Source organism: Drosophila simulans, unplaced genomic scaffold, assembly GCF_016746395.2.
Source record: "Drosophila simulans strain w501 unplaced genomic scaffold, Prin_Dsim_3.1 Segkk30_quiver_pilon, whole genome shotgun sequence".
NCBI lineage: Eukaryota > Metazoa > Arthropoda > Insecta > Diptera > Drosophilidae > Drosophila > Drosophila simulans.
In genome coordinates this window covers 86,924-113,593 of record NW_025416826.1, presented here as the reverse complement: position 1 = coordinate 113,593, position 26,670 = coordinate 86,924, and the positions used below count along the sequence as shown (strand labels likewise).

General features: G+C 40.9%; 1 protein-coding gene and 3 long non-coding RNA genes across 27 annotated transcripts; all 4 read right to left on the bottom strand.

Moving 5' to 3' along the window:
• Nucleotides 1–5,591: 5,591 nt before the first annotated feature.
• On the bottom strand, nucleotides 5,592–7,434 carry LOC120285501. Of its 7 annotated transcripts, none has more exons than XR_005544784.1 (5): nucleotides 6,907–7,434; nucleotides 6,825–6,849; nucleotides 5,920–6,766; nucleotides 5,801–5,855; nucleotides 5,592–5,739 (listed from the first exon to the last, which is right to left on the bottom strand). It is a non-coding gene; the product is annotated as an uncharacterized LOC120285501 (long non-coding RNA). The 7 variants fall into 7 exon arrangements; XR_005544778.1 differs by having other exon boundaries at nucleotides 5,801–6,060; nucleotides 6,116–6,766; XR_005544779.1 differs by having other exon boundaries at nucleotides 5,801–6,060; nucleotides 6,130–6,766.
• Nucleotides 7,435–8,414: 980 nt separating this feature from the next.
• LOC123327410 lies at nucleotides 8,415–20,816 on the bottom strand. 5 transcript variants are annotated; one of them, XR_006542145.1, is made up of 10 exons: nucleotides 20,539–20,816; nucleotides 20,061–20,341; nucleotides 19,977–20,002; nucleotides 10,354–10,413; nucleotides 9,889–10,172; nucleotides 9,805–9,830; nucleotides 9,721–9,746; nucleotides 8,852–9,660; nucleotides 8,665–8,748; nucleotides 8,415–8,610 (listed from the first exon to the last, which is right to left on the bottom strand). It is a non-coding gene; the product is annotated as an uncharacterized LOC123327410 (long non-coding RNA). The 5 variants fall into 5 exon arrangements; XR_006542143.1 differs by having other exon boundaries at nucleotides 20,061–20,815; XR_006542147.1 differs by lacking the exons at nucleotides 19,977–20,002; nucleotides 20,061–20,341; nucleotides 20,539–20,816 and adding an exon at nucleotides 10,721–10,748.
• Nucleotides 18,262–19,151, bottom strand: LOC123327411. 3 transcript variants are annotated; one of them, XR_006542150.1, is made up of 4 exons: nucleotides 18,893–19,151; nucleotides 18,707–18,832; nucleotides 18,520–18,603; nucleotides 18,262–18,457 (listed from the first exon to the last, which is right to left on the bottom strand). It is a non-coding gene; the product is annotated as an uncharacterized LOC123327411 (long non-coding RNA). The 3 variants fall into 3 exon arrangements; XR_006542149.1 differs by having other exon boundaries at nucleotides 18,262–18,449; XR_006542148.1 differs by having other exon boundaries at nucleotides 18,262–18,603.
• A 1,522-nt stretch (nucleotides 20,817–22,338) lies between the features above and the next one.
• LOC120285498 lies at nucleotides 22,339–26,037 on the bottom strand. Of its 12 annotated transcripts, XR_005544768.2 has the most exons (11): nucleotides 25,073–25,095; nucleotides 24,890–25,008; nucleotides 24,481–24,506; nucleotides 24,394–24,422; nucleotides 24,257–24,340; nucleotides 24,120–24,203; nucleotides 23,983–24,066; nucleotides 23,846–23,929; nucleotides 23,706–23,790; nucleotides 23,151–23,653; nucleotides 22,339–23,078 (listed from the first exon to the last, which is right to left on the bottom strand). XR_005544768.2 is itself a non-coding variant. In XM_039298186.2 (6 exons), exons 1-6 carry the CDS (start codon nucleotides 25,087–25,089, stop codon nucleotides 22,392–22,394), a joined length of 465 nt encoding a protein of 154 aa, XP_039154120.1. In that variant the 5' UTR covers nucleotides 25,090–26,037; the 3' UTR covers nucleotides 22,339–22,391. The 12 variants fall into 12 exon arrangements, 2 of the variants coding, with proteins under 2 accessions (XP_039154120.1, XP_039154121.1); XR_005544770.2 differs by lacking the exon at nucleotides 25,073–25,095 and having other exon boundaries at nucleotides 23,706–23,784; nucleotides 24,890–25,063; XR_005544767.2 differs by lacking the exon at nucleotides 25,073–25,095 and having other exon boundaries at nucleotides 24,890–25,062.
• Between the last annotated feature and the right edge of the window lie 633 nt (nucleotides 26,038–26,670).

Here is a 26,670-nt window from a genome sequence, read left to right as displayed (position 1 = left end):
GACGGAAAAACCAAATTTATACTTGGCGGCGATTGGAACTGCAAACACAGACTCTGGGGTAACTTTTTATCTTGCGCTAAGGGAAGATCCCTGTCACAGTCAATCCTTGCAAGAAAAGACCTTGACATAGTGGCCACCGGCCAAGCCACACACTTTCCTTTTGACAAGAAAAAACAGCCCTCTGCATTGGACTTTGCAATCTGCAAGGGCTTCCACACTAAAAGACTAAAAACTTACTCTACAGATGAACTCAGCTCGGACCACCTCCCTATTCAAATAGTCCTAGATCCTGAGGATACCGACTGGCAACTTAATAATACAACAAACAATGCAATTATACAAAAAAGAACAAATCTCACGAAATTCAAGAAAAACCTAGAAAACAAAATATTACTAAATACGGAAATACGCACAGGACAGGACATTGATGACTGCATAGATATTCTTATCAACAATATAAAATCCGCAGCCAATGAAGCCACTCCATCAAATCGCCCCCAAGATTTGCGCACCTACAACTCTTCAAGAAGACCCACAAAGCTAAGACTAGATGATGCAACTAAAAGGCTACTAGAGGAGAAAAAGGAGCTAAATAGAATCTTTAGAGCAGTAGGAACTGACGAAGCCCGAAGATGGTTTAAAAACGTGCAAAATAGACTGTCTAAAGAAATCAGAAAGCTCAAACTTAAACTCCTCAACCGCAACCTACAGGACATTGACACCACGGACAGATATAGAATGCAAAAACTATGGAAAACTACAAACACAATCAAAAAGCAACCTCGACCCTGCTGGCCGATAAAAAAGGACAATGATGACAACAGCCTAAGAACTGACTACCCCTGGACCAGGACTTTAGATGAAAAAGCTGAAGCTTTTGCAGCCCACCTTGAGTCCCGCTTCAAGGCAAATCAAAATAACGACGCCAAAGACAGGGACTTCGTCAGAAGTGAATTAGAAAAATTCAAATCTTTAGATGCGAACGGCGAATCCGGTAACAGCACCTTCAAGCCAGTCACTCTGGCTGAACTAAATGAGCTGATAAACTCACTGGAACTAAAGAAAGCCCCAGGAACTGACAATCTTAACAACAAAACCATAAAAAACCTACCCACAAAAGCCAGATTATACCTAATACTTATCTATAACAACATTCTGAAAACTGGACATTTCCCAAACAAATGGAAGCACGCAAGCATCTCAATGATTCCCAAACCAGGGAAATCACCTTTTGCTCTAAACTCCTACCGACCAATTAGCTTACTCTCTGGCCTTTCTAAACTACTCGAAAGAATACTACTAAAAAGACTGTACGACATTGATTATTTTGCCAAAGCAATCCCATCCCATCAATTCGGCTTCAGAAAGGACCACGGAACCGAACATCAGCTAGCCAGGGTGACTCAATTTATCCTAAAAGCCTTTGAAGAGAAAGATGTCTGTTCTGCCACTTTCCTTGACATTACGGAAGCCTTTGACAGAGTATGGCACGATGGCCTACTTTATAAATTATCTAGACTCATCCCCAGATACCTATTTGACCTACTCGAAAACTATTTATCGAATAGAACCTTCTCTGTCAGGATCGACGGTGAAACCACGTCTAGGATAGGAAAAATTAGAGCTGGAGTTCCCCAGGGCAGCATATTGGGTCCGGTCCTCTACTCAATATACTCATCTGATATGCCCTACCCAATCGTAAAAGACTATATGCGTCACATATCCTTCCCTGATTACAACCAAACAAATACTATCTTAGCTACATATGCAGACGATACCATAATTCTTAGCCGGTCCAAATATACCAATCTTGCGATCAACCTAAATCAAAACTACCTTAACGTTTTCTGTAGATGGTCAAAAAAATGGGACATAGCAATTAATGCAAAGAAAACCGGACACATTCTCTTCTCCCTAAAAAGAGAAGAAACTAATGCATACACTCCTCCAACAATTAATGGACAAAGAGCTGCCAAATTAAACAAACAACGCTATCTCGGACTTATGCTAGACAGAAAACTGACCTTTGGAGCACACATAACGCTACTAAAAGGAAAGACTATAGCTGCTTACAAAAAACTAGAATGGCTAGTAGGAAAAAATAGCCACCTACCTAAAAACGCAAAGATTCTACTCTGGAAACAAATTGTCTCCCCAATCTGGCATTACGCCATAGCAATATGGGGCTCGCTGGTATCGGACACCCAAGCAAATAAAATTCAAACAATGGAAAATAAATATATCAGGCGAATCATTAACGCCAGCAGATATACAAGACAAGCTACCATAAGGACTATTTATAACATTAAATCATTCGATGAAATTTTTGATAAAGCAAGCCAACGCTACGCCAACTCCCTTACTGACCACGAAAACCCTCTAATATACGACCTCCTAATTAACGCCTACAAACCTATCAGACTGGAACTAAGCAGAAGCAGATACGTCAAGCAACTCTCAAAATATTTCCTGCCTCTCCAACAACACCAACCAAAACCACCTGCGGAACCCACCTACAGCTCCATACATGATTATACAAAAAACGAGGAAGCTGAAATAGTCGCCGAAATGAGAACCAGATACAGACAGACCCTTCCAACCCTCCTCCTGATTGCTGACCAAGAATTGGAAATAAGGCAATCTATAGCTGAGAAAATGAGAGTGGAAAAGGAAAAAGCCGAAAGGAGAAAAGCTTTAGAGAAGGGACCACCAGACAGATGGTGTGAACTTGAAATAAATTATTACAGCAAACTATTCAGAAAAGGACTAAGGACCAGAGAGGAAATTCTTGAATTAATGCTCGGACAACCCACCACTGTAATCAAAATAGTAATCCCAGACTACGAACCCGAAGCTGACCAACCTAATTAGTCTTCACAAAACAAATAAAGCAATTAAAACCAAAAATACATTTATTTACAATTAATTCCTAATTAATTAAACTATTTTAACAAAACACTTATCTAATTGCCAACGCGACTACACTAAACCCGCGGCTCTTCCGTTGCTATGTTCCAATAACAAAGGGCCTCCTAATTAGTTGCAAAACGTACCTGAAAAACAAAAGACTAATGCAACCATAAAAACAATTATAATACTCACCACCAGATTAGCTTCCACCAAATGTACCTGAAAAACAAAAACAAAAATTAATGCAATAATTATAAAAACAAATAATTATAAATATAACACTTACCTCCCACCAAATGTACCTGAAAAGAAAAACACAAAATTACACAATCACAAAATCAAATAACAAATATAATTCTCACCCAATCACAAATGTTACTTCCATTTCCATGGCTGCTCCCATAAACTTCCAGCTTGACGAGCGCCAACAGAGAACTGACGCTAAAACCTAAAAGCAAACAATTAACAACATTTTAAACAAACTAAATTAAATCAAATAAAGCACTTACCGCACCGACCACAGACAACAGCTTACCTACAGCTTATGCATTAGACAAGAGGAGATGGGCCCACCAATCGTAAAACAAAATCGCCAATTTTTGCGACTTTTAATACAAAAAATCGACAATATTACGACGCCGTCTCCGCCTCCTGATGCCATTGCTCCAACAAGGATAACTAGCGCAGAGCTGGCGCCACACAAACAATCCGCATTTTTTGTCCTCAAATTGTTTACTTTTCCTCAGTATCGCATCTCCTACGAGTTCTCCGCTAAACTACAACGAAAAGATAATTAATAAGAATATGATACAAAAGATAATTAATTAAGAACAAAGCAAACCGGACAGGCAAACAACCAGGCGACAACAGGCGCCAACAGGCGGTTCCATCTTGCTGACGATAAGCATGCAACTGATCTTTCCTAGATGTAAATCCTGAAACAAGGAAGCACAAGCTAAAACTGGGAATAAATTACTTTAACAAAACACTTATCTAATTGCTAACTCGACGACACTAAACCCTCGGCTCTTCCGTTGCTATGTTCCAAAAACAAAGGGCCTCCAAATAAATTGCAAAAAGTACCTGAAAAACAAAAGACTAATGCAACCATAAAAACAATTATAATACTCACCACCAGATTAGCTTCCACCAAATGTACCTGAAAAACAAAAACAAAAATTAATGCAACAATATAAAAACCAATAAATTATAAATATAATACTTACCTCCCACCAAATGTACCTGAAAAGAAAAACAAAAAATTACACAATCACAAAATCAATCAACAAATATAATTCTCACCCAATCTCAAATTTTATCCATTTCCATGGCTGCTCCCATAAACTTCCAGCTTGACGAGCGCCAACAGAGAGCTGAAGCTAAAACCTAAAAGCACCAAGATTGTAAATTCTGAAACAAGGGAGCACAAGCTAAAACTGGGAATTAATTACTTTAACAAAACACTTATCTAATCGCCAACTCGACGACACTAAACCAGCGGCTCTTCCGTTGCTATGTTCCAAAAACAAAGGACCTCCAAATTAGTTAAAAAACGTATTTGAAAAACAAAATATTAATGCAACCATAAAAACAATTAAAATACTTACCACCAGATTAGCTTCCACCTAATGTACCTGAAAAACAAAAACAAAATTAAACAAAACGAAAACAATGCAATAAATATGAAAACAAATAAATTATTAATATAATACTTACCTTCCACCAAATGTACCTGAAAAAAAAAAAAACACAAAATCACACAATCACAAAAGCAAATAACAAATATAATACTCACCCATTATCTAATTTTACTTCCATTTCCATGGCCCCAATCGTTGCGACGGCTCTCGGCAACTAATCACGCTCCGGAGGCTCCAAGCTGCAAACCCTGGCGAAATGGCCACAAAACGCGGCGCATCTAGCCACTCAAGATGAACGACCAAGCCACAATCATCACTGTCGACTCTCCTGCCATAACGAGACAGATCCCATCACAATAATGGCAGCAGCTCCAAAACTACGTGGCGACCGCTGTGCCGGACCTTTCTTCAGGCATCCTCTTCCCGACGACCGCCGAAGCTGACCTGCAATTTTAACAAACTAAATAAATAATTGCAAACATCTACCACTGAGGGTGGAAGAGAAAAACCATCAAATGACAGCAGCGAGGGATAAACTTACCACTAATAAATTACCTGCAACGCTTTCCGGACATACATATTGCAAGTGGCGCGCATCCAGCGCCTGAAGCCAATTTCCTGCCAAAACACAACTAATACTCACCTCCAATGACTCTCGAGGCCTCCAGCGACTCGATGCTTCCGTTCTCCTGGCGGGGGTAGCTGAAAAGAAATAAATTATACAATGTTAGTCCTACAATTCAATGTTTTATATAAAATCACTACAATTTTATAAATGTAAACATAATATGCAAGACGATAATGTTACCAGTCCACGTCTCTGTCTATAATCCAAAGCTTACAAAAAAAAATACTAACTTAACATTAAATACTAATCTATGTCCAAGCCCCAAACTCACCCCATGCAATGTTAAACTCTAAATTCAAATAATTGTACCTACATATTGCATAAATTGTAATCAAAGGCAAAATAAATTTGTGGATGCGGAACAGAATTCATTCTGTCTCCGTACCTCCACCTACAAAGTTAAAAAATGCAATCTACTTGCAGTGCTGCACTGCAATAGACGGGCCATATAAGCTGCCTACGCTTCGCTCAGGGCACTTAGCGCGGAGCTGCAGAATCTATCCATCCGCTACTCTTAAATTCCCTCAGATCGACGAGCGCCTACACTAGAGACGCCAAAACCTGAAAACAAAACAATAACCCAATAAGAAAATAAACAAAGCCAAACAAATAAAGCACTTACCTCAACAAACACAGCCAACTGGTGATCCAACGCAACCAAAAAGAGAAGACGAGCCCTGCAAAGAAAAAACAAAATCGCCATCCTTCGTGATTATAAACACAATAAATTGACAATCTTACAACGCCGTCTCCTCCTCCTGATGCCACTGCACTAACAAGGATTACTATCCCGGAGCTGACATCATATTAAAAATAATTAAAATCCGTCTCCAAATTGTATAAATTTCCCCAGCACCGTTTTTTCAATGATTTCCTGATAACCTGAAAGGAAAGGAAAATTAATAAGAATATAATACAAAACTAATCAAGGACACACAGAAAAATGCAAACCTGACGAGCTCATCCTGCCGATGAAGCGCACGTAAATCAGGAGACAGGCAGCGCAAAAGCAAAACTAAATCGCCAACTTTCGCGATTTCAAACACAAAAAATTGACAATTTTAGGATGCCGTCTCCATCTCCTGACGCCAAAGCATAAATAAGGATAATTTGCATGGCGCAGATGCCACATCAAAATGCTGCAAATCCTGTCCTTAAATTGTATATTTCTCCTCAGTTCTGTATCTTCGACGAATTTTCCGCTAACCTGTAATGAAAGGAAATTAAATAAGAATGCGATACAAAAATTATCAAGGACACATAAATAATAACAAACCGGACAGACAAAGTAGCAGATGCTAGTGGACGGCCTCATCCTGCTGACGACAAGCACGCAGCTCCAGCTTCCAAGACCACAACTATTGAAACAAGGGAACACAAGCTATTACTGGGAAAAATATAATTACAATATAATACTTATCTAATTGACAACTTGATGACTCCAAAATCGTGGCATTCCAGCTGCAACAACACAATAACAAGGGCCTCCAATTTAGCCCTCACAAAACGTACCTGAAAAGCAAATAAATCAACGCAATTAAAAAAAGCAATAAAATACTCACCCCAGACTAGCTTCCTTTTTAAGTACCTGAAAAACAATAATAAACGCAACAATATAAACAAATATACACCAATATAATACTTACCTTAAATTAATTCCACTCAATGTACCTGAAATAATACAAATTAATGCAATCATAATTAACAAATAGCATATATAATACTCACCAAATACTATTTTTGCATCCATTTCCATGGCTATTCCGTTGCGGCGGCTCTCTGCTACAAATCTTAAAACGGCGGCCCCAAGCTGCCAATCCTGACGCTATGGCCACAAGACGCGGCGCACCTGGCTTCCTTCGGTGACAGACCGAGCCACAATCCTCTCTGATGACTTCTTCGCCACGAGACGACTCCACCACCATATAGACAGCGGCTCTCAAGAAATGCAATGACGGCTGCGTGGGGCAACTCATTGCAACTCCTCTTCCTGACGAACGGCAATTTTATCTGCAATATATTCAAACAATTGCATAAAACTGCCACCGACGATACAACTGATACTCACCAAATGACGGCAGCGATGGATGCCGATACCAAGAACAACTAACCTGCAATCGCCGGCCGGACAAAATTGTTGCAAGTGGCCCACTTCCAGCGGCCGCAACAGACCACTGCCAAAATGCAACAAAACTTACCTGTGATGACTCCTGAGGCTCTCTGCGACGCGGTGCTCCTGTCCTTCTGATGGGGGTACCTGAAAAGAAATAAATAAAACAATGTTAGTCTAAAATTTTAATGTTTTTTGCAAAATAATTTCATTTTATAAATGTAAACAAAACATGCAAGCTGATAATGTTACCAATCATGTCAATGTCTGAAATCCATGCCTAAAAAATACTAACTTAAAAAATTAATACTAACAAACTATGTCCAAGCCCCAAACTCACCCCAAGCTATGTTAAACTCAAAAATTCAAATTATTGTACCTACATATTGCATTTATTGTAATCAAAGGCAAAATAAAATTGTGGATGCGGAACAGAATTCATTCTGTCTCCGTACCTCCACCTACAAAGTTAAAAAAAAGGATGCCCCGTTTACAAGGCCGAAAAACAAAAGCTTGCGGCAAACAACATTGACACAAATAAAATACGTACAATTAAAGACGCAACCAACAACTTCTATAGACGTCAAGGCCCTCCTCCACGCAATAACACACCACGGCTGCCACACAGCTCAGCGATCCTGAACAGATCAATCGCTGAAGCCCGCCAGGAGGCAGCCAGAAAGTCAATGTCAAATCCTTTCAGACAAAATATTAACGACAGAAGGCCACGATTTTCCTCGCATGACACTGCCATTCAGATGCGTCTGAATAAATGGCGCCGAAACTCAAACAATATACCCAAAAAGGGTAGGAAAACCTCAAAAAATAATGCAAAGCCAAGACAGGTTCCGAAGACAAGCAACCCAGCGCAAAAACATCTGGAAAACTACCAGGACATGCTCCAAAAACAACGGAGTGAAAAAAATGACCAGGAACCTGAAAAGGGTAATTCAAATCCCACGCAATTTGGCAATGACAGCCCTCCGACCACCAGCAGAGCTGCCAGAGCTAGTTTCAAGCCAAGAATTATTGAAGAAGCCACGCCATCGCCAAGAAACTCCAATCCTTACTTACAAAAAGGATTCTCTGACGACCCCACAAGAAACTTAGCAAATAGAGTCGACAATTTAGAAAAGAAAATTGACAGTTTATTGGCCTTAATTATTCAAGGAACAGATAACAATCTTGACATGGATACATCCAATTAAAGTTACTCTTACTTATATCTATTCTAACGATATCTATATCCGACGGTAAAGTGCACGTCAGTCTGCTCCAAACTCCTTCACGGTCATCAACTTCCTCGACGCAGCCCAATTTTCCTGGAATACTAATTCAATTAGAAAATGGCAAAAGAATATAAACAACACTCTCACCTCAACGCACCCGAATAAACAAGCTTACGACAACGCACTCCAGCTGATCCTGACGAAACGATACGGAAAAAAACCAACCAGAGCCTAAAAGACGAATCGGAAGATCGATATGAAAAGGATTAGCTCGGCAGAAACATGATGAATATAAGGCGACTCGCTGCAGCAATTTATGCACAACGTCACTTACCTGAAATTTTCTTGCCGCACGGTCCTTTGAAGTATCTATTATCACCGCTGAAATCTACTCAAATTGATGCTCTGCAAAAGACGGGCCAACAACGCTTCCACCTCGTCGATCAGGACACTCTGCTGCTCCCATAAATTTCCAGCTTGAAGAGCGCCAACAGCGAGTTGACGCTAAAACCTAAAAGCAAACAATCAACAACAAATTAAATAAACAAAATAAAATCAAATAAAGCAAATACCTCACCCACGGCAGACATAGCTTACCCACATCCTATGCATTAGACAAGAGGAGACGGCTCCACCAAACGTAAAACAAAAAAGCCAACTTTTTGCCTCTTAACACAAAAAAATTGACAACACTACGATGCCGTCTCTACCTCCTGATGCCATAGAACAAATAAGGATCATGTGCGTGGCGCTGATGCCACACCAATTCACTGCTAAACTTGTCCTTAAATTGTATATTTTTCCTCAGTTTTGTATCTCCAACGATTTCTCCGCTGACCTGTAATGAAAGGAAAATAAATGAGAATGCGATACAAAAATTACTCAAGGACACATAAATAATAACAAACCGGCCAGACAAGTAGCAGGTGCTAATAGACGGCTCCATCCTGCTGACCACAAGCACGCAGCTCCAGCTTCAAAAACTCCAACTATTGAAACAAGGGAACACAAGCTATTACTGGGAAATATATATTTAAAATATAATACTTATCTAATTGCAACTTGATGACTCCAAAACCGCGGCATTCCAGCTGCAATAGCACAATAACAAAGGTCCTCCAAACTAGCTCTTACAAAATGTACCTGAAAAGCAAAAAATAAAATTAAAATCAACGCAATTATAAAAGCAAATACAATACTCACCCCAGACTAGCTTCCTCCTTAAGTACCTGAAAAACAATAACAAACGCTACTATATAAACAAATATACATAAATATAATACTTACCTTAAATTAAATTCCACTCAATGTACCTGAAACAACAAAAATTAATGCAATCATCAAATAACAAATAACAAATATTATACTTACCAAATTCTATTTTTACATCCATTTCCATGGCAATCTCGTTGCGGCGGCTCTCTGCAACAAATCTCGAACCGGCGGCCCCAAGCAACCAATCCTGAAGCTATGGCCACAAGACGCGACGCACCTGGCTTCCTTCGGTGATTGTCCGAACTACAATCCCCACAGACGACTTCTCTGCCACGAGACGAACTCCACGACCATAATGCCAGCAGCTCAATTAAAACGCATTGACGGCTGCGTTGGACAACTCTTCGCAACTCCTCTTCCTGACGACCGGCAATATGCATCTGCAATACAAACGAACTCATTAAACAATTACATAAAACTGCCATTGACGATATAACGGATCTTCACCAAACGACGGCTGCGTGGGATGCCGCAGATGAGAACAAATCACCTGCAACTTGTTGCAAGTGACTCGCTTCCAGCGGCCGCAGCTGACCACAGCCAACTTACAACAAAACTTACCTGTGATGACTCTTGAGACTTCCCAGCGACTCGGTGCTTCCGTCCTTCTGGCGGGGGTACCTGAAAAGAAATAAATTTTACAATGTTAGTACTAAATTTCAATGTTTTTTGTAAAATCATTACAATTTATTAATGTAAACAAAACATGCAAGATAATAATGTTACCAGTCCATGTCTCTGTCTATAATCTAAGCCTTAAACAAAAATACTAACTAATTATTAAATACTAACTATGTCCAAATCCCCAACTCGCCTCATGCAATGTTAAATTCTAAATTCAAATAATTGTACCTAAATATTGCACAAAATGTAATCAAAGGCAAAATAAAATTGTGGATGCGGAACAGAATTCATTCTGTCTCCGTACCTCCACCTACAAAGTTAAAAAAAAAAAAAAAAAAACCCTCTCGCAACAACACCCCCCGGCTGCCATTCAGCTCATCACTATTCAACAGGATAACAGCTGAATCCCGCCATGACACAACAAGAGCTTTCCGGAAGAACCCCTTCCGGCAAAACAGAAACGATGCAAGACAAATCCAGCCACGCCTATCTTCCCACAATTTGGCCATCCAGAAGCGGCTGAGTAAATGGCGCCGCAATCCAGACAATGGGTCCAATAAAGGCACGATCAATCCCAAAGACAAGCCAAACTCACGACCACCTAACATGACGAGCAACCCGGCACAAAGGCACCTGGAAAGTTTCCAGGACAAGCTCCGCAAAGCAAGATGTGAACGCAAGGACCAGGACCCTGAAGAAAATACGACAAACATAAGGAGGGGAGTTGATGGCAGCCCGCCGACCACCAGCAGAGCTGCCAGAGCATCCTTTAAGCCAAGGATCATAGAAGACAACACCCCTACGCCTATGGACACTTACTCAAATCCGCAAAAAAGCACCTCTGACTACCACAGTAAAAGTCTTACACAACGAGTGGAAAATATTGAAAAGAAAATTGACAACCTAATGGAACTTTTATTCAAGTGCCTCGAATCTACCAAAGAGCCGACCATAGCACACCTCATAACCTCCTGAATCTTCAAATCTTCAACGCAATTTAAACTCTCACTATGACTTTAATTCTAAACAACGGACAATCTACCAATACCCTTAAAATAGGATATTGGAACTCTTGCGGAATTACTAATAAAATAAATGAACTGGAGGCCTATATTAAAAAAGAAGATATCCAAATTATGCTAGTAACAGAAACCAGGTTAGAACGAAATTCCAACGCACTAAACTTCAAAGGTTTCCACACATACCTAGCACAAAACCCTACTTCACACAGAAAAGGCGGCACTGCTACCATCGTCAATCAAAACATTCGACACACATGCCTTAATCCCATAGAGACTGATTTCATGCAAAGCGCACCCATAGCACTCATACCTTCAAATCACATACGCGCAAACATGACAATCGTTGCCCCAATATACTGCCCACCTGTATTTAAATGGACCACTGAGCAATTCTCAAAGCTCTTCAATCACTTTGACACGCTCCTCGACGGAAAAACCAAATTTATACTTGGCGGCGATTGGAACTGCAAACACAGACTCTGGGGTAACTTTTTATCTTGCGCTAAGGGAAGATCCCTGTCACAGTCAATCCTTGCAAGAAAAGACCTTGACATAGTGGCCACCGGCCAAGCCACACACTTTCCTTTTGACAAGAAAAAACAGCCCTCTGCATTGGACTTTGCAATCTGCAAGGGCTTCCACACTAAAAGACTAAAAACTTACTCTACAGATGAACTCAGCTCGGACCACCTCCCTATTCAAATAGTCCTAGATCCTGAGGATACCGACTGGCAACTTAATAATACAACAAACAATGCAATTATACAAAAAAGAACAAATCTCACGAAATTCAAGAAAAACCTAGAAAACAAAATATTACTAAATACGGAAATACGCACAGGACAGGACATTGATGACTGCATAGATATTCTTATCAACAATATAAAATCCGCAGCCAATGAAGCCACTCCATCAAATCGCCCCCAAGATTTGCGCACCTACAACTCTTCAAGAAGACCCACAAAGCTAAGACTAGATGATGCAACTAAAAGGCTACTAGAGGAGAAAAAGGAGCTAAATAGAATCTTTAGAGCAGTAGGAACTGACGAAGCCCGAAGATGGTTTAAAAACGTACAAAATAGACTGTCTAAAGAAATCAGAAAGCTCAAACTTAAACTCCTCAACCGCAACCTACAGGACATTGACACCACGGACAGATATAGAATGCAAAAACTATGGAAAACTACAAACACAATCAAAAAGCAACCTCGACCCTGCTGGCCGATAAAAAAGGACAATGATGACAACAGCCTAAGAACTGACTACCCCTGGACCAGGACTTTAGATGAAAAAGCTGAAGCTTTTGCAGCCCACCTTGAGTCCCGCTTCAAGGCAAATCAAAATAACGACGCCAAAGACAGGGACTTCGTCAGAAGTGAATTAGAAAAATTCAAATCTTTAGATGCGAACGGCGAATCCGGTAACAGCACCTTCAAGCCAGTCACTCTGGCTGAACTAAATGAGCTGATAAACTCACTGGAACTAAAGAAAGCCCCAGGAACTGACAATCTTAACAACAAAACCATAAAAAACCTACCCACAAAAGCCAGATTATACCTAATACTTATCTATAACAACATTCTGAAAACTGGACATTTCCCAAACAAATGGAAGCACGCAAGCATCTCAATGATTCCCAAACCAGGGAAATCACCTTTTGCTCTAAACTCCTACCGACCAATTAGCTTACTCTCTGGCCTTTCTAAACTACTCGAAAGAATACTACTAAAAAGACTGTACGACATTGATTATTTTGCCAAAGCAATCCCATCCCATCAATTCGGCTTCAGAAAGGACCACGGAACCGAACATCAGCTAGCCAGGGTGACTCAATTTATCCTAAAAGCCTTTGAAGAGAAAGATGTCTGTTCTGCCACTTTCCTTGACATTACGGAAGCCTTTGACAGAGTATGGCACGATGGCCTACTTTATAAATTATCTAGACTCATCCCCAGATACCTATTTGACCTACTCGAAAACTATTTATCGAATAGAACCTTCTCTGTCAGGATCGACGGTGAAACCACGTCTAGGATAGGAAAAATTAGAGCTGGAGTTCCCCAGGGCAGCATATTGGGTCCGGTCCTCTACTCAATATACTCATCTGATATGCCCTACCCAATCGTAAAAGACTATATGCGTCACATATCCTTCCCTGATTACAACCAAACAAATACTATCTTAGCTACATATGCAGACGATACCATAATTCTTAGCCGGTCCAAATATACCAATCTTGCGATCAACCTAAATCAAAACTACCTTAACGTTTTCTGTAGATGGTCAAAAAAATGGGACATAGCAATTAATGCAAAGAAAACCGGACACATTCTCTTCTCCCTAAAAAGAGAAGAAACTAATGCATACACTCCTCCAACAATTAATGGACAAAGAGCTGCCAAATTAAACAAACAACGCTATCTCGGACTTATGCTAGACAGAAAACTGACCTTTGGAGCACACATAACGCTACTAAAAGGAAAGACTATAGCTGCTTACAAAAAACTAGAATGGCTAGTAGGAAAAAATAGCCACCTACCTAAAAACGCAAAGATTCTACTCTGGAAACAAATTGTCTCCCCAATCTGGCATTACGCCATAGCAATATGGGGCTCGCTGGTATCGGACACCCAAGCAAATAAAATTCAAACAATGGAAAATAAATATATCAGGCGAATCATTAACGCCAGCAGATATACAAGACAAGCTACCATAAGGACTATTTATAACATTAAATCATTCGATGAAATTTTTGATAAAGCAAGCCAACGCTACGCCAACTCCCTTACTGACCACGAAAACCCTCTAATATACGACCTCCTAATTAACGCCTACAAACCTATCAGACTGGAACTAAGCAGAAGCAGATACGTCAAGCAACTCTCAAAATATTTCCTGCCTCTCCAACAACACCAACCAAAACCACCTGCGGAACCCACCTACAGCTCCATACATGATTATACAAAAAACGAGGAAGCTGAAATAGTCGCCAAAATGAGAACCAGATACAGACAGACCCTTCCAACCCTCCTCCTGATTGCTGACCAAGAATTGGAAATAAGGCAATCTATAGCTGAGAAAATGAGAGTGGAAAAGGAAAAAGCCGAAAGGAGAAAAGCTTTAGAGAAGGGACCACCAGACAGATGGTGTGAACTTGAAATAAATTATTACAGCAAACTATTCAGAAAAGGACTAAGGACCAGAGAGGAAATTCTTGAATTAATGCTCGGACAACCCACCACTGTAATCAAAATAGTAATCCCAGACTACGAACCCGAAGCTGACCAACCTAATTAGTCTTCACAAAACAAATAAAGCAATTAAAACCAAAAATACATTTATTTACAATTAATTCCTAATTAATTAAACTATTTTAACAAAACACTTATCTAATTGCCAACGCGACTACACTAAACCCGCGGCTCTTCCGTTGCTATGTTCCAATAACAAAGGGCCTCCTAATTAGTTGCAAAACGTACCTGAAAAACAAAAGACTAATGCAACCATAAAAACAATTATAATACTCACCACCAGATTAGCTTCCACCAAATGTACCTGAAAAAAAAAAAAAAAACAAAAATTAATGCAATAATTATAAAAACAAATAATTATAAATATAACACTTACCTCCCACCAAATGTACCTGAAAAGAAAAACACAAAATTACACAATCACAAAATCAAATAACAAATATAATTCTCACCCAATCACAAATGTTACTTCCATTTCCATGGCTGCTCCCATAAACTTCCAGCTTGACGAGCGCCAACAGAGAACTGACGCTAAAACCTAAAAGCAAACAATTAACAACATTTTAAACAAACTAAATTAAATCAAATAAAGCACTTACCGCACCGACCACAGACAACAGCTTACCTACAGCTTATGCATTAGACAAGAGGAGATGGGCCCACCAATCGTAAAACAAAATCGCCAATTTTTGCGACTTTTAATACAAAAAATCGACAATATTACGATGCCGTCTCCGCCTCCTGATGCCATTGCTCCAACAAGGATAACTAGCGCAGAGCAGGCGCCACACAAACAATCCGCATTTTTTGTCCTCAAATTGTTTACTTTTCCTCAGTATCGCATCTCCTACGAGTTCTCCGCTAAACTACAACGAAAAGATAATTAATAAGAATATGATACAAAAGATAATTAATTAAGAACAAAGCAAACCGGACAGGCAAACAACCAGGCGACAACAGGCGCCAACAGGCGGTTCCATCTTGCTGACGATAAGCATGCAACTGATCTTTCCTAGATGTAAATCCTGAAACAAGGAAGCACAAGCTAAAACTGGGAATAAATTACTTTAACAAAACACTTATCTAATTGCTAACCCGACGACACTAAACCCTCGGCTCTTCCGTTGCCATGTTCCAAAAACAAAGGGCCTCCAAATTAATTGCAAAAAGTACCTGAAAAACAAAAGACTAATGCAACCATAAAAACAATTATAATACTCACCACCAGATTAGCTTCCACCAAATGTATCTGAAAAACAAAAACAAAAATTAATGCAACAATATAAAAACCAATAAATTATAAATATAATACTTACCTCCCACCAAATGTACCTGAAAAGAAAAACAAAAAATTACACAATCACAAAATCAATCAACAAATATAATTCTCACCCAATCTCAAATTTTATCCATTTCCATGGCTGCTCCCATAAACTTCCAGCTTGACGAGCGCCAACAGAGAGCTGAAGCTAAAACCTAAAAGCACCAAGATTGTAAATTCTGAAACAAGGGAGCACAAGCTAAAACTGGGAATTAATTACTTTAACAAAACACTTATCTAATCGCCAACTCGACGACACTAAACCAGCGGCTCTTCCGTTGCTATGTTCCAAAAACAAAGGACCTCCAAATTAGTTAAATACAAACAAAACAAAATATTAACGCAACCATAAAAACAATTAAAATACTTACCACCAGATTAGCTTCCACCTAATGTACCTGAAAAACAAAAACAAAATTAAACAAAACGAAAACAATGCAATAAATATGAAAACAAATAAATTATTAATATAATACTTACCTTCCACCAAATGTACCTGAAAAAAAAACACAAAATCACACAATCACAAAAGCAAATAACAAATATAATACTCACCCAATATCTAATTTTACTTCCATTTCCATGGCCCCAATCGTTGCGACGGCTCTCGGCAACTAATCACGCTCCGGAGGCTCCAAGCTGCAAACCCTGGCGAAATGGCCACAAAACGCGGCGCATCTAGCCACTCAAGATGAACGACCAAGCCACAATCATCACTGTCGACTCTCCTGCCATAACGAAACAGATCCCATCACAATAATGGCAGCAGCTCCAAAACTACGTGACGACCGCTGTGCCGGACCTTTCTTCAGGCATCCTCTTCCCGACGACCGCCGAAGCTGACCTGCAATTTTAACAAACTAAATAAATAATTGCAAACATCTACCACTGAGGGTGGAAGAGAAAAACCATCAAATGACAGCAGCGAGGGATAAACTTACCACTAATAAATTACCTGCAACGCTTTCCGGACATACATATTGCAAGTGGCGCGCATCCAGCGTCTGAAGCCAATTTCCTGCCAAAACACAACTAATACTCACCTCCAATGACTCTCGAGGCCTCCAGCGACTCGATGCTTCCGTTCTCCTGGCGGGGGTAGCTGAAAAGAAATAAATTATACAATGTTAGTCCTACAATTCAATGTTTTATATAAAATCACTACAATTCATAAATGTAAACATAATATGCAAGACGATAATGTTACCAGTCCACGTCTCTGTCTATAATCCAAAGCTTACAAAAAAATACTAACTTAACATTAAATACTAATCTATGTCCAAGCCCCAAACTCACCCCATGCAATGTTAAACTCTAAATTCAAATAATTGTACCTACATATTGCATAAATTGTAATCAAAGGCAAAATAAATTTGTGGATGCGGAACAGAATTCATTCTGTCTCCGTACCTCCACCTACAAAGTTAAAAGAGCCGGTCCAGTGCTACAGATGCCAAGGCTTCAGGCATGCCAAGAACTCATGCATGAGGCCACCTAGATGCATGAAATGCGCTGGCGATCACCTGTCATCCTGTTGCACCAAGCCAAGAACCACCCCTGCTACATGCGTCAACTGCTCTGGAGAGCACATTAGCGCATACAAGGGATGCCCTGTTTACAAGGCTGAAAAACAAAAGCTTGCGGCAAACAACATTGACACAAATAAAATACGTACAATTAAAGACGCAATCAACAACTATTATAGACGTCAAGGCCCTCCTCCACGCAATAACACCCCTCGGCTGCCACACAGCTCAGCAATCCTGAACAGATCAATTGCTGAAGCTCGCCAGGAGGCTGCCAGAAAGTCGGTGTTAAATCCTTTCCGACAGAATATGAATGACAGAAGGCCACGTCTTTCCTCCCATGACACCGCCATTCAGACGCGGCTGAATAAATGGCGCCGAAACACCAACAAGCTACCCAAAAAGGGTAGGATAACTTCTAAAAATAATGCAAAGCCAAGAATGATACTCAAGACAAGCAACCCAGCGCAACGACATCTGGAAAATTACCAGGACATGCTCCGAAATCAAAGGAGTGAAGAAACTGACCAGGAACCGGAAAATGGTACTCCAATTCCCAGGCAATTTAGCAACGACAGCCCTCCTACTACCAGCAGAGCTGCCAGAGCAAGCTTCAAGCCAAGACTTATTGAAGAAGCCACGCCATCGCCAATAAACTCCAATTACAACTTACAAAAAGGCCTCTCGGACGACCACACAACAAATCTAGCAAATAGAGTCGACAATTTAGAAAAGAAAATTGACAGTTTATTGGCCTTAATCATACAAGGAAGAGTTAACAATCTTGACATGGAAACTTCCAATTAATCCTACATCTACTTATACTTATTCTAACGACATCTATATCCGATGGAAAAGCGCACGTCAATCTGCTCCCAAACTCCTGCACGGTCATCTCCTTCCTCGACGCAGCCTAATTTTCTTAGAATACAAACTCAATTAGATAATGGCATTAAAATATAAACAATAGAATCAATACTCACACCTCAAAGCATCCGGATAATCAAGCTTACGAAAACGCACTCCAGCTGATACTGATGAAAGATACGGAAAAATACAAACAAGTCCTATAAGATGAAGCGGTAGATCGATATGAAAAGGATTAGTGTGGCAGAAACATGATGAATAAAAGGCGACTCGCTGCAGCAATTTATGCACAACGTCACTTACCTGAACTATCTTGCCACACGGTCCTGATTAGTATCCCTTATCACCGATGCAATCTACATGCATGCTGCGCTGCAATAGACGGGCTGATCCAGAACGACGAGCGCCTACATTAGTTGACGCTAAAACCTAAAAGCAAAACAATTAACCAATAAACAATTAAACAAAACAATCAAATATTGCTCTTACCTCCTTGACTACAGCCAACTGGTAATCCAATGCAACAAACAAGAAGAGGCGGTCTCCGCAAAAGAAAAACAAAATCGGCAGCTATCGCGATTATAAACACAAAAAATTTACATTTTTACGACGCCGTCTCCACCTCTTGATGCCACTGCATCATCAAGGATCACTAGCGCGGAGCTGACACCACACTTATAAGCCACAAAATCCGTCCCCAAAATGCATAATTTTCCGCAGTATCGTACGTCCAATTATTTTCCGAAAACCTGTAAAGAAAGAAAAAAAACCAATAAGAATATGATACAAAATTAATAAAGGACACACAGAAAAACGTAATACTTGCCAGGCAAACAAGCAGATACAGATATGCGATTCCATACTCCTGACGCCACGCACGTAAATCCTTCAACGCAACCGACAATAAGAGACAGGCACCGCAAAAGCAAAACAAAATCGCCAACTTTCGCGATTTTAAATACAAAAAGTTGACAATTTTATGATGCCGTCTCCATCTCCTGACGCCAACGCATAAATAAGGATAATTTGCGTGGCGCAGATGCCACATCAATATGGTGCAAAACTTGTCCTCAAATTGCATATTTCTCCTCAGTTCTGTATCTTCGACGAATTCTCTCCTAACCTGTAATGAAAGGAAAATAAATAAGAATGCGATACAAAGATTACTCAAGAACACATAAATAATAACAAACCGGACAGACAAAGTAGCAGATGCTAGTGGACGGCTCCATCCTGCTGACGTCAAGCACGCAGCTCCAGCTTCAAAGACTCTAACTATTGAAACAAGGGAACACAAGCTATTACTGGGAAATATATATTTAAAATATAATACTTATCTAATTGCAACTTGATGACTCCAAAACCGCGGCATTCCAGCTGCAATAGCACAATAACAAAGGTCCTCCAAACTAGCTCTTACAAAATGTACCTGAAAAGCAAAAAATAAAATTAAAATCAACGCAATTATAAAAGCAAATACAACACTCACCCCAGACTAGCTTCCTCCTTAAGTACCTGAAAAACAATAACAAACGCTACTATATAAACAAATATACACAAAGATAATACTCACCTTAAATTAAATTCCACTCAATGTACCTGAAACAACAAAAATTAATGCAATCATCAAATAACAAATAACAAATATTATACTTACCAAATTCTATTTTTACATCCATTTCCATGCCATTCTTGTTGCGGCCGCCCTCTGCAACAAATCTCGAACCGGCGGCCACTAGCTGCCAATCCTGATGCTACGGCCACAAGACGCGGCGCACCTGGCTCTCCTCGGTGATAGATCGAGCTTCAATCCGCACTGACGACTTCTCACTAGAGAGCACTCCACCACCATAACGCCAGCAGCTCAATAAAAATGCAACGACAGCTGCGTGGGATTTGTCTGCGCAACTCCTCTTCCTGACGATCGGCAACTTGCATCTGCAACACAAACAATCTCATTAAACAATTGCATAAATCTGCCACTGACGACATAACGGATCTTCACCAAATGACGGCGGCGCTGGATGCTGCCACCAAGAATAACTCACCTGCAACTCCAGCCGGACATACTTGTTGCAAGTGGCCCACTCCCTGCGGCCACAACAGTCCACAGCCAACACACAACAAAAACTCACCTGTAATGGCTATTTAGGCTCCTCAGCGACTCTATGCTTCCGTCCTTCTGGCGGGGGTACCTGAAAAGAAATAAATTACACAATGTTAGTCCTAAATTTCTATGTTTTCTGTAAAATCGCTACAATTTATTAATGTAAACAAAACATGCAAGACGATAATGTTACCAGTCCATGTCTCTGTCTATAATCTAAAGCCTTCATAAAAAATACTAACTTAACATTAAATACTAATCTATGTCCAAGCCCCAAACTCACCCCATGCAATGTTAAACTCTAAATTCAAATAATTGTACCTACATATTGCATAAATTGTAATCAAAGGCAAAATAAATTTGTGGATGCGGAACAGAATTCATTCTGTCTCCGTACCTCCACCTACAAAGTTAAATCCGTACCTCCACCTACAAAGTTAAAAAAGGAGAGCTACCTTACAAATAGAACGTTTGAGGTCAAAGACCAAGCTGGAGAGACTTCGAGAACAGGACAAATAGGCGCAGGTGTGCCTCAAGGAAGCAATCTTGGACCACTACTTTACTCTATCTTCTCTTCAGACATGCCTCTTCCACATATCTACCGCCCCTCACCAACAGAAAGAATTATGCTTTCAACATACGCAGACGACACTATGATCCTTAGCTCAGACATAATACCAACTGCTGCCACAAGAAACAACGAAATCTACCTTAAGTCATTTTCCGACTGGGCGGACAAATGGGGTATATCAATAAACGCTGCTAAAACTGGACATGTCATCTTCACATTAAAAAACGACTTACCAAAAAATATAAAGACTATGAAGATAAAGGGTCAAACAATAAAGACTGAAAACAACCAATCATACCTTGGCGTAATCCTTGACAGCAAGCTAACCCTTAGTTCCCACGTCACAAAGCTGGTGGGCAAATACACTACAGCCTACAAGAAAATGACATGGGTCTTAAACGGAAGGAGCAAACTCCCTACAAAGACTAAAATGCTGATCCTTAAGTCAGTCCTGTCACCAATATGGCAGTATGCCATAGCAGCCTGGGGTCCCCTTGTTACGGATGCACAGATAAGACGGATTCAAGTTGAGGAAAATAAGAAAGTGAGAGACATATGTAGAGCGGGAAGATATACGAAAAACGAAACTATAAGGGACCGATTTGGAGTCAAAACAGTAGAAGAATTCTACCAACAGGCTGTCCACAGGTTCTCAGAAACCATAAAATCACACCCAAATATAGCTGTTCGCAGGATCTTCTCTAGGCACTTTATCCCGAACAGACTTGAAAGAAGCAGGCAGAGGTACTTGAAAATGACAAGGGACCATATCACCCTAAAACAGACTGGACAAACCCTCTCACCTAAACTTCTAAAAATCCCTGATCTAGATGACTGCAGAACCCTAAAAAAGCGAAAGGAGAGAGATAAAATAAGGCAAACACATCTAGTTGAACTCCCCACCCTGCTGAGACTAGAGGAAGAAGAGGAAGAGCTTAGAAGAATAAAAAAACAGGAAGAGATAGAAAGAAGGGAAAGGGAAAGCAAAAAGTGGCCTCCAGATAGATGGTGCGAATCAGAAATCAACCTATATAATAAGCAATATAGAAGGGGCGATCTAACCAGACAGGAAATAATAGAAATATTTAAAGGACAACCACTAAATGTACAGAGAATAATCTTACCCGACTACGAAGGAGACCAGGAACAAAATTAAAATAAATCAGAGAAAAGCAAAATACAGAATTAACGAAAACTGGCGGAAGGGGTGGCAAAATATATAAATAGAAAAGAAATAAATAAAAAAAGGCTAAAGGCTCACTTACAGGTTATTTTATAAAGGGAAATGTCTTACATATAAATGGTAAAATCTAACTTATAACACCTACTGGATGATATAGACTACGCAATCGAATTGCGCTATCCTGGCGAGATGGTGAATGCATCACTGGTGATCCGTCTCTCATTCCAAACTGATGGATTTGTGCCTGAAACAATCGCCGCTTTATGAAGGCTCCATCTGCCGCTTTGTCTGGCACTTCACCACCGTTTTCCTGAAAGAAAGAGAATAATTTTTTAGTTTTCCTTCTCTTTTTTAAAAAAATACAATAAAATTTCATTCCTGAAAACCGGCGTGTTCCTGTAAAAGCACCTGAACTGCGGCGCTTGTTTTCCTTCCTGCCAAAATTGGGATGCCTGCATCAGGGCTGACGGACCCGAATGGCCGACGCCTGATACATGCTGGCATCACAGTGTAGGATGTGGTGATCAGTGACATTGGAATGTAAGATGACCAGGCCTGTTGGGAGCCTCGAGAATGATGCCAACTTGTCTCTCGCCTACCACTCCGATGTCAGCACAGCAGCAACAAGTAGCGCCTTCATTAATAAACGGGATCAGCAGGTGTAAACACATTCCCCAGCAGAAGCAACAACAAGCAGCTGCAGCAACAGCAGGGAGTTTTCTTGCCTCAACAGCCATTTGGAAATTTTGACGACCCGACTTTTTGTCTTGACCCTGGTCAACACACTGGAACAAATTAACAGCGGCGTTTTACCCTGGAAAGAAGAAAACTTGTATTATCCATCCATCTCTCACAGTTGTGTACCAAAAGTGCATTCCTGGCCAACCTAGCATGTCTCCTGGCAACTACGTTGGACTCGACGAATGCCTCCCTCCAGCTGCAGTTTGTATGCTCGCATCAGGGTAGACTGACCAGGCAGGCTGTTTCCACTCAAGCTAGCGTCTCCGTGGCGGTGTGGCAAACAGCAACAACGAACCGTATAATGGCGAAGACGACGACGATCCGGCCGGATAGCAGCTCAACGACGGCTCCAGGTCAGCACAGCCCGCCAGCCCGTAGCTATTACAGCAGCAATCAGCAGCGACGCACTCACCACCACCAGCGATGCAGTCGCCACCCGCAGCTACGCAGTCATCACCATCAGCAGAAACAGCAGCTACTCAGTCACAAACATCAGCAGCAATAGCAGCGACGCAGATGCCACCGACAGCAGCAACAGAGGCGACGCAGCCACCACCATCAGCAGCAGCGAAGCAGTTGCAGTTGAAGAACCCAAAACCACGGCATCCCAACTGCGACGGCCTTAATATGAGTCGCTACAAATGTACCCTAAAACAAAAACAAATATTAATGAAATTATAACAACTAACATAATACTTACCTCCAGAATTAACTGCAAACTTAAAAAACCCAAAACCACGGCATCCCAGCTGCGACGGCCTAAATAAGAGTTGCTACAACTGCACCTTAAAACAAAAACAAATATTAAATATAAATTATAACAAATAACTTAATACTTACCTCCAGACCAACCGCAAACTTGAAGAACTCAAAACCACGGCATCCCAGCTTCGATGGCTTTAATATTAGCTGCTACAAACGTACCTGAAAACCAAAACAAATATTAATACAATTATAACAACAAACTTAATACTTACCTCCAGATTAATCGCAAACTTTAAGAACCCAATTCCTTGGCATCCCAGTTGCGTCGGCATTAATATTAGCTGCTACAAACGTACCTGAAAAATTAAACAAATATAAAAGCAATTAAAACAACAAACGTAATACTTACCTCCAGATTAATCGCAAACGTAAAGAAATCAAAACCAAGGGATCCCAGCAGCGACGGCCTCAATATGAGCTGCAACAAATGTACCTGAAAACAAAAACAAATATTAATTCAATTATAACAACAAACTTAATACTTACCTTCAGATTAATCGCAAACTTGAATAACCTAAAACCACGGCATCACAGCTACGACGGCCTCAAAATTAGCTGCTACAAAAGTACCTGATAACAAAAAGCAAAAATTTAATGCAATTTAAAACAAACATAATACCCACCTTCAGAATAGCCGACCTGAAAAATATACCTGAAAAACAACAAATAATGCAACTATATAAATAAACAAATACAAACATAATACTTACCTGCAAAAACCGTCCAGCCTAGGCACCTGAAAAATACAAAGAAAAAAAATAAAATACCAGCAGCAACAACAGCAACTACGCAGCCGCCACCGGCAACGGCAATAGCAGCGACGCAGCCACCACCAGCAGCGACGCAGGCACCACCAGCAGCGACGCAGTCACCACCAACAGCAACAACAGCAGCGACTCGGTCGCCACCAGCAGCGACGCAGCCACCACCACCAGCAGCAGCAGCAGCTACGTAGTCACCACCAGCAACAACAACAGCAGCGACGCTTTCACCACCAACAGCAACAGCGGCGGCGACGCAACCACCACCATAAGCAAAAACAGCAGCGGCGGCAGCGACAGCAGTAGCAGGGAATGGTTTCGGCCTCAGTCGCACACCTTGCCAATCGGTTGGACTTACGAACAGTCGCCGGCGTTTTCAAGAAACAAATCTGGATCATCTCATCAGGCCTGACGGGCCAGATTGTCCGATGCCTGGTACAGGATGGCATCTCCGCGGTGGCGCGATGAGCAGCGACGCTGAAAGAAATAATAATATTTTATTCTGCAGGGCCAAAAAGGAGAAAACTACAACACAATTTACATCAACAAAGGTAACATATGATTTCCTTTCCCTTTTCCAAGTTGTAGTGAGACCAGCTACCGAGAATGACCTGGAATACCGGCTAACGCGAAGCAGGGTATCGATAAAGATTCTGGCGGGAAAAATGCCAGAACATCGATTACCAGCTATATTGCTTTTACCTCCGATTTATCGAAGCCCAGGAGTAGTGAGACCAGCTACTGATAATGTCCAATGACATCGGCCAACGCGAAGCGATATATCGGTAACCATTCTGACGGGAAAATCGCCAGAACACCGATTACTAGCCGTGCTTTTTTCCCTCCGAATTATCGATAGCCCAATAGCCCGCCTAGGCTTCCCAACTAGAACGGCGCGTTAGTGGTGATTGAAAATCCGGCAGAGGCACCAGTGCAACAGCTAACCAAAGTGAACAAGACGGAACGCAGCATACAAAATGGACGGACATAATGGAGACCAAAGTGAAGGATGGGCAACAGTGCTATCTATCTCCTCGGATGATAGCAACTGCTCGTCGTCGCCGCCATCAGCCAGAGTCTCATCGCTGGAATCCTATGCCACAAAAATTTAAATTAGAATATATATCCACCCAAAACTGTTTCCCCTTAATACTACAAATTTTCTCTTATTAATTACTTAAGCTTAAAACTACTACTACTTATAACTTAAGCTTAAAACTACTACTACTCATAACTCAAGCTTAAAACTACTACTACTTATAAAAATGTTAACTACCACAAGCTAAGTCTACTTAACGTAAAATCCTAACTCTAATCATGGCGCGAATAACTGCTGCCAAGCAAATCAAAATCGTCCTTGAAATTGTAATTTTTAAATAACTCTCTTAACCATGGCGAGCACAACTGCCGCCGATCCAAAACTGTAAAATGCCATAAATTGTAACTATATATTTTAACAAAAAATCAGAGTACAATAAAATGACAGCACCAACAGGCGCTGAAAATATTAAAAAAAAAAAAAAAAAAAAAAGGGTGATTTAAAATTCAAATCTAACAACAGATCCATGCCCACTGTGGGGAATTTAACAACAACTCGCACCCTTAGTCGGCCTGCTGCCAAGCGGGACTTATTCAAATCTCCGTCCAGGAGCCCAGACGAGCAACCCATGAGTTTCTCGGAAGTGGTTGCTGGAACAGGTCCAATCTTTGTGGCACCCACAGTTCCGGCTCCTCTAACGAAAACTCCGGCCAAGAGGACAAACGATGACTTGGACTGCTCCAGTTTCAAGACGCCAAATAAACGATTATGCGTGACCACCTATTTCAAATCTCCCAGCATTTTTCCACCCCTCACCACACCCGTTTTCCAAAGCAAGGCAGCCAAATCTGTATACGAGGAATCCAAAACCAGGAATCGACTCTCACACCAGCCGTTACCCTGCAGCACCAATGCTCCTGCACGCAGCGCAACGACGGCACCTCCTCAAAATACAGAAGCTGAGCTGCCACCTTGGAAACTTGTGCCACTAAGCTGCAGAGCGCCACCCATTCTCGTTGACGATGTCAAAGAAATTGTCCCGCTCCTGGAAAAGCTAAACTATACAGCAGGAGTCTCCAGCTACACTACCAGGGCAACTG

What these genes read in the sequence shown, in the direction of transcription:
- LOC120285498 (XM_039298186.2), bottom strand. An exon ending in TCAGGTCGGCTATTCTGAAG is followed by an intron (nt 24,189 to 24,393) that starts GTGGGTATTATG and finishes CATTTGTTGCAG; the next exon opens with CTCATATTGAGGCCGTCGCT. An exon ending in CGTTTGCGATTAATCTGGAG is followed by an intron (nt 22,575 to 24,119) that starts GTAAGTATTACG and finishes TCTTTCTTTCAG; the next exon opens with GAAAACGGTGGTGAAGTGCC.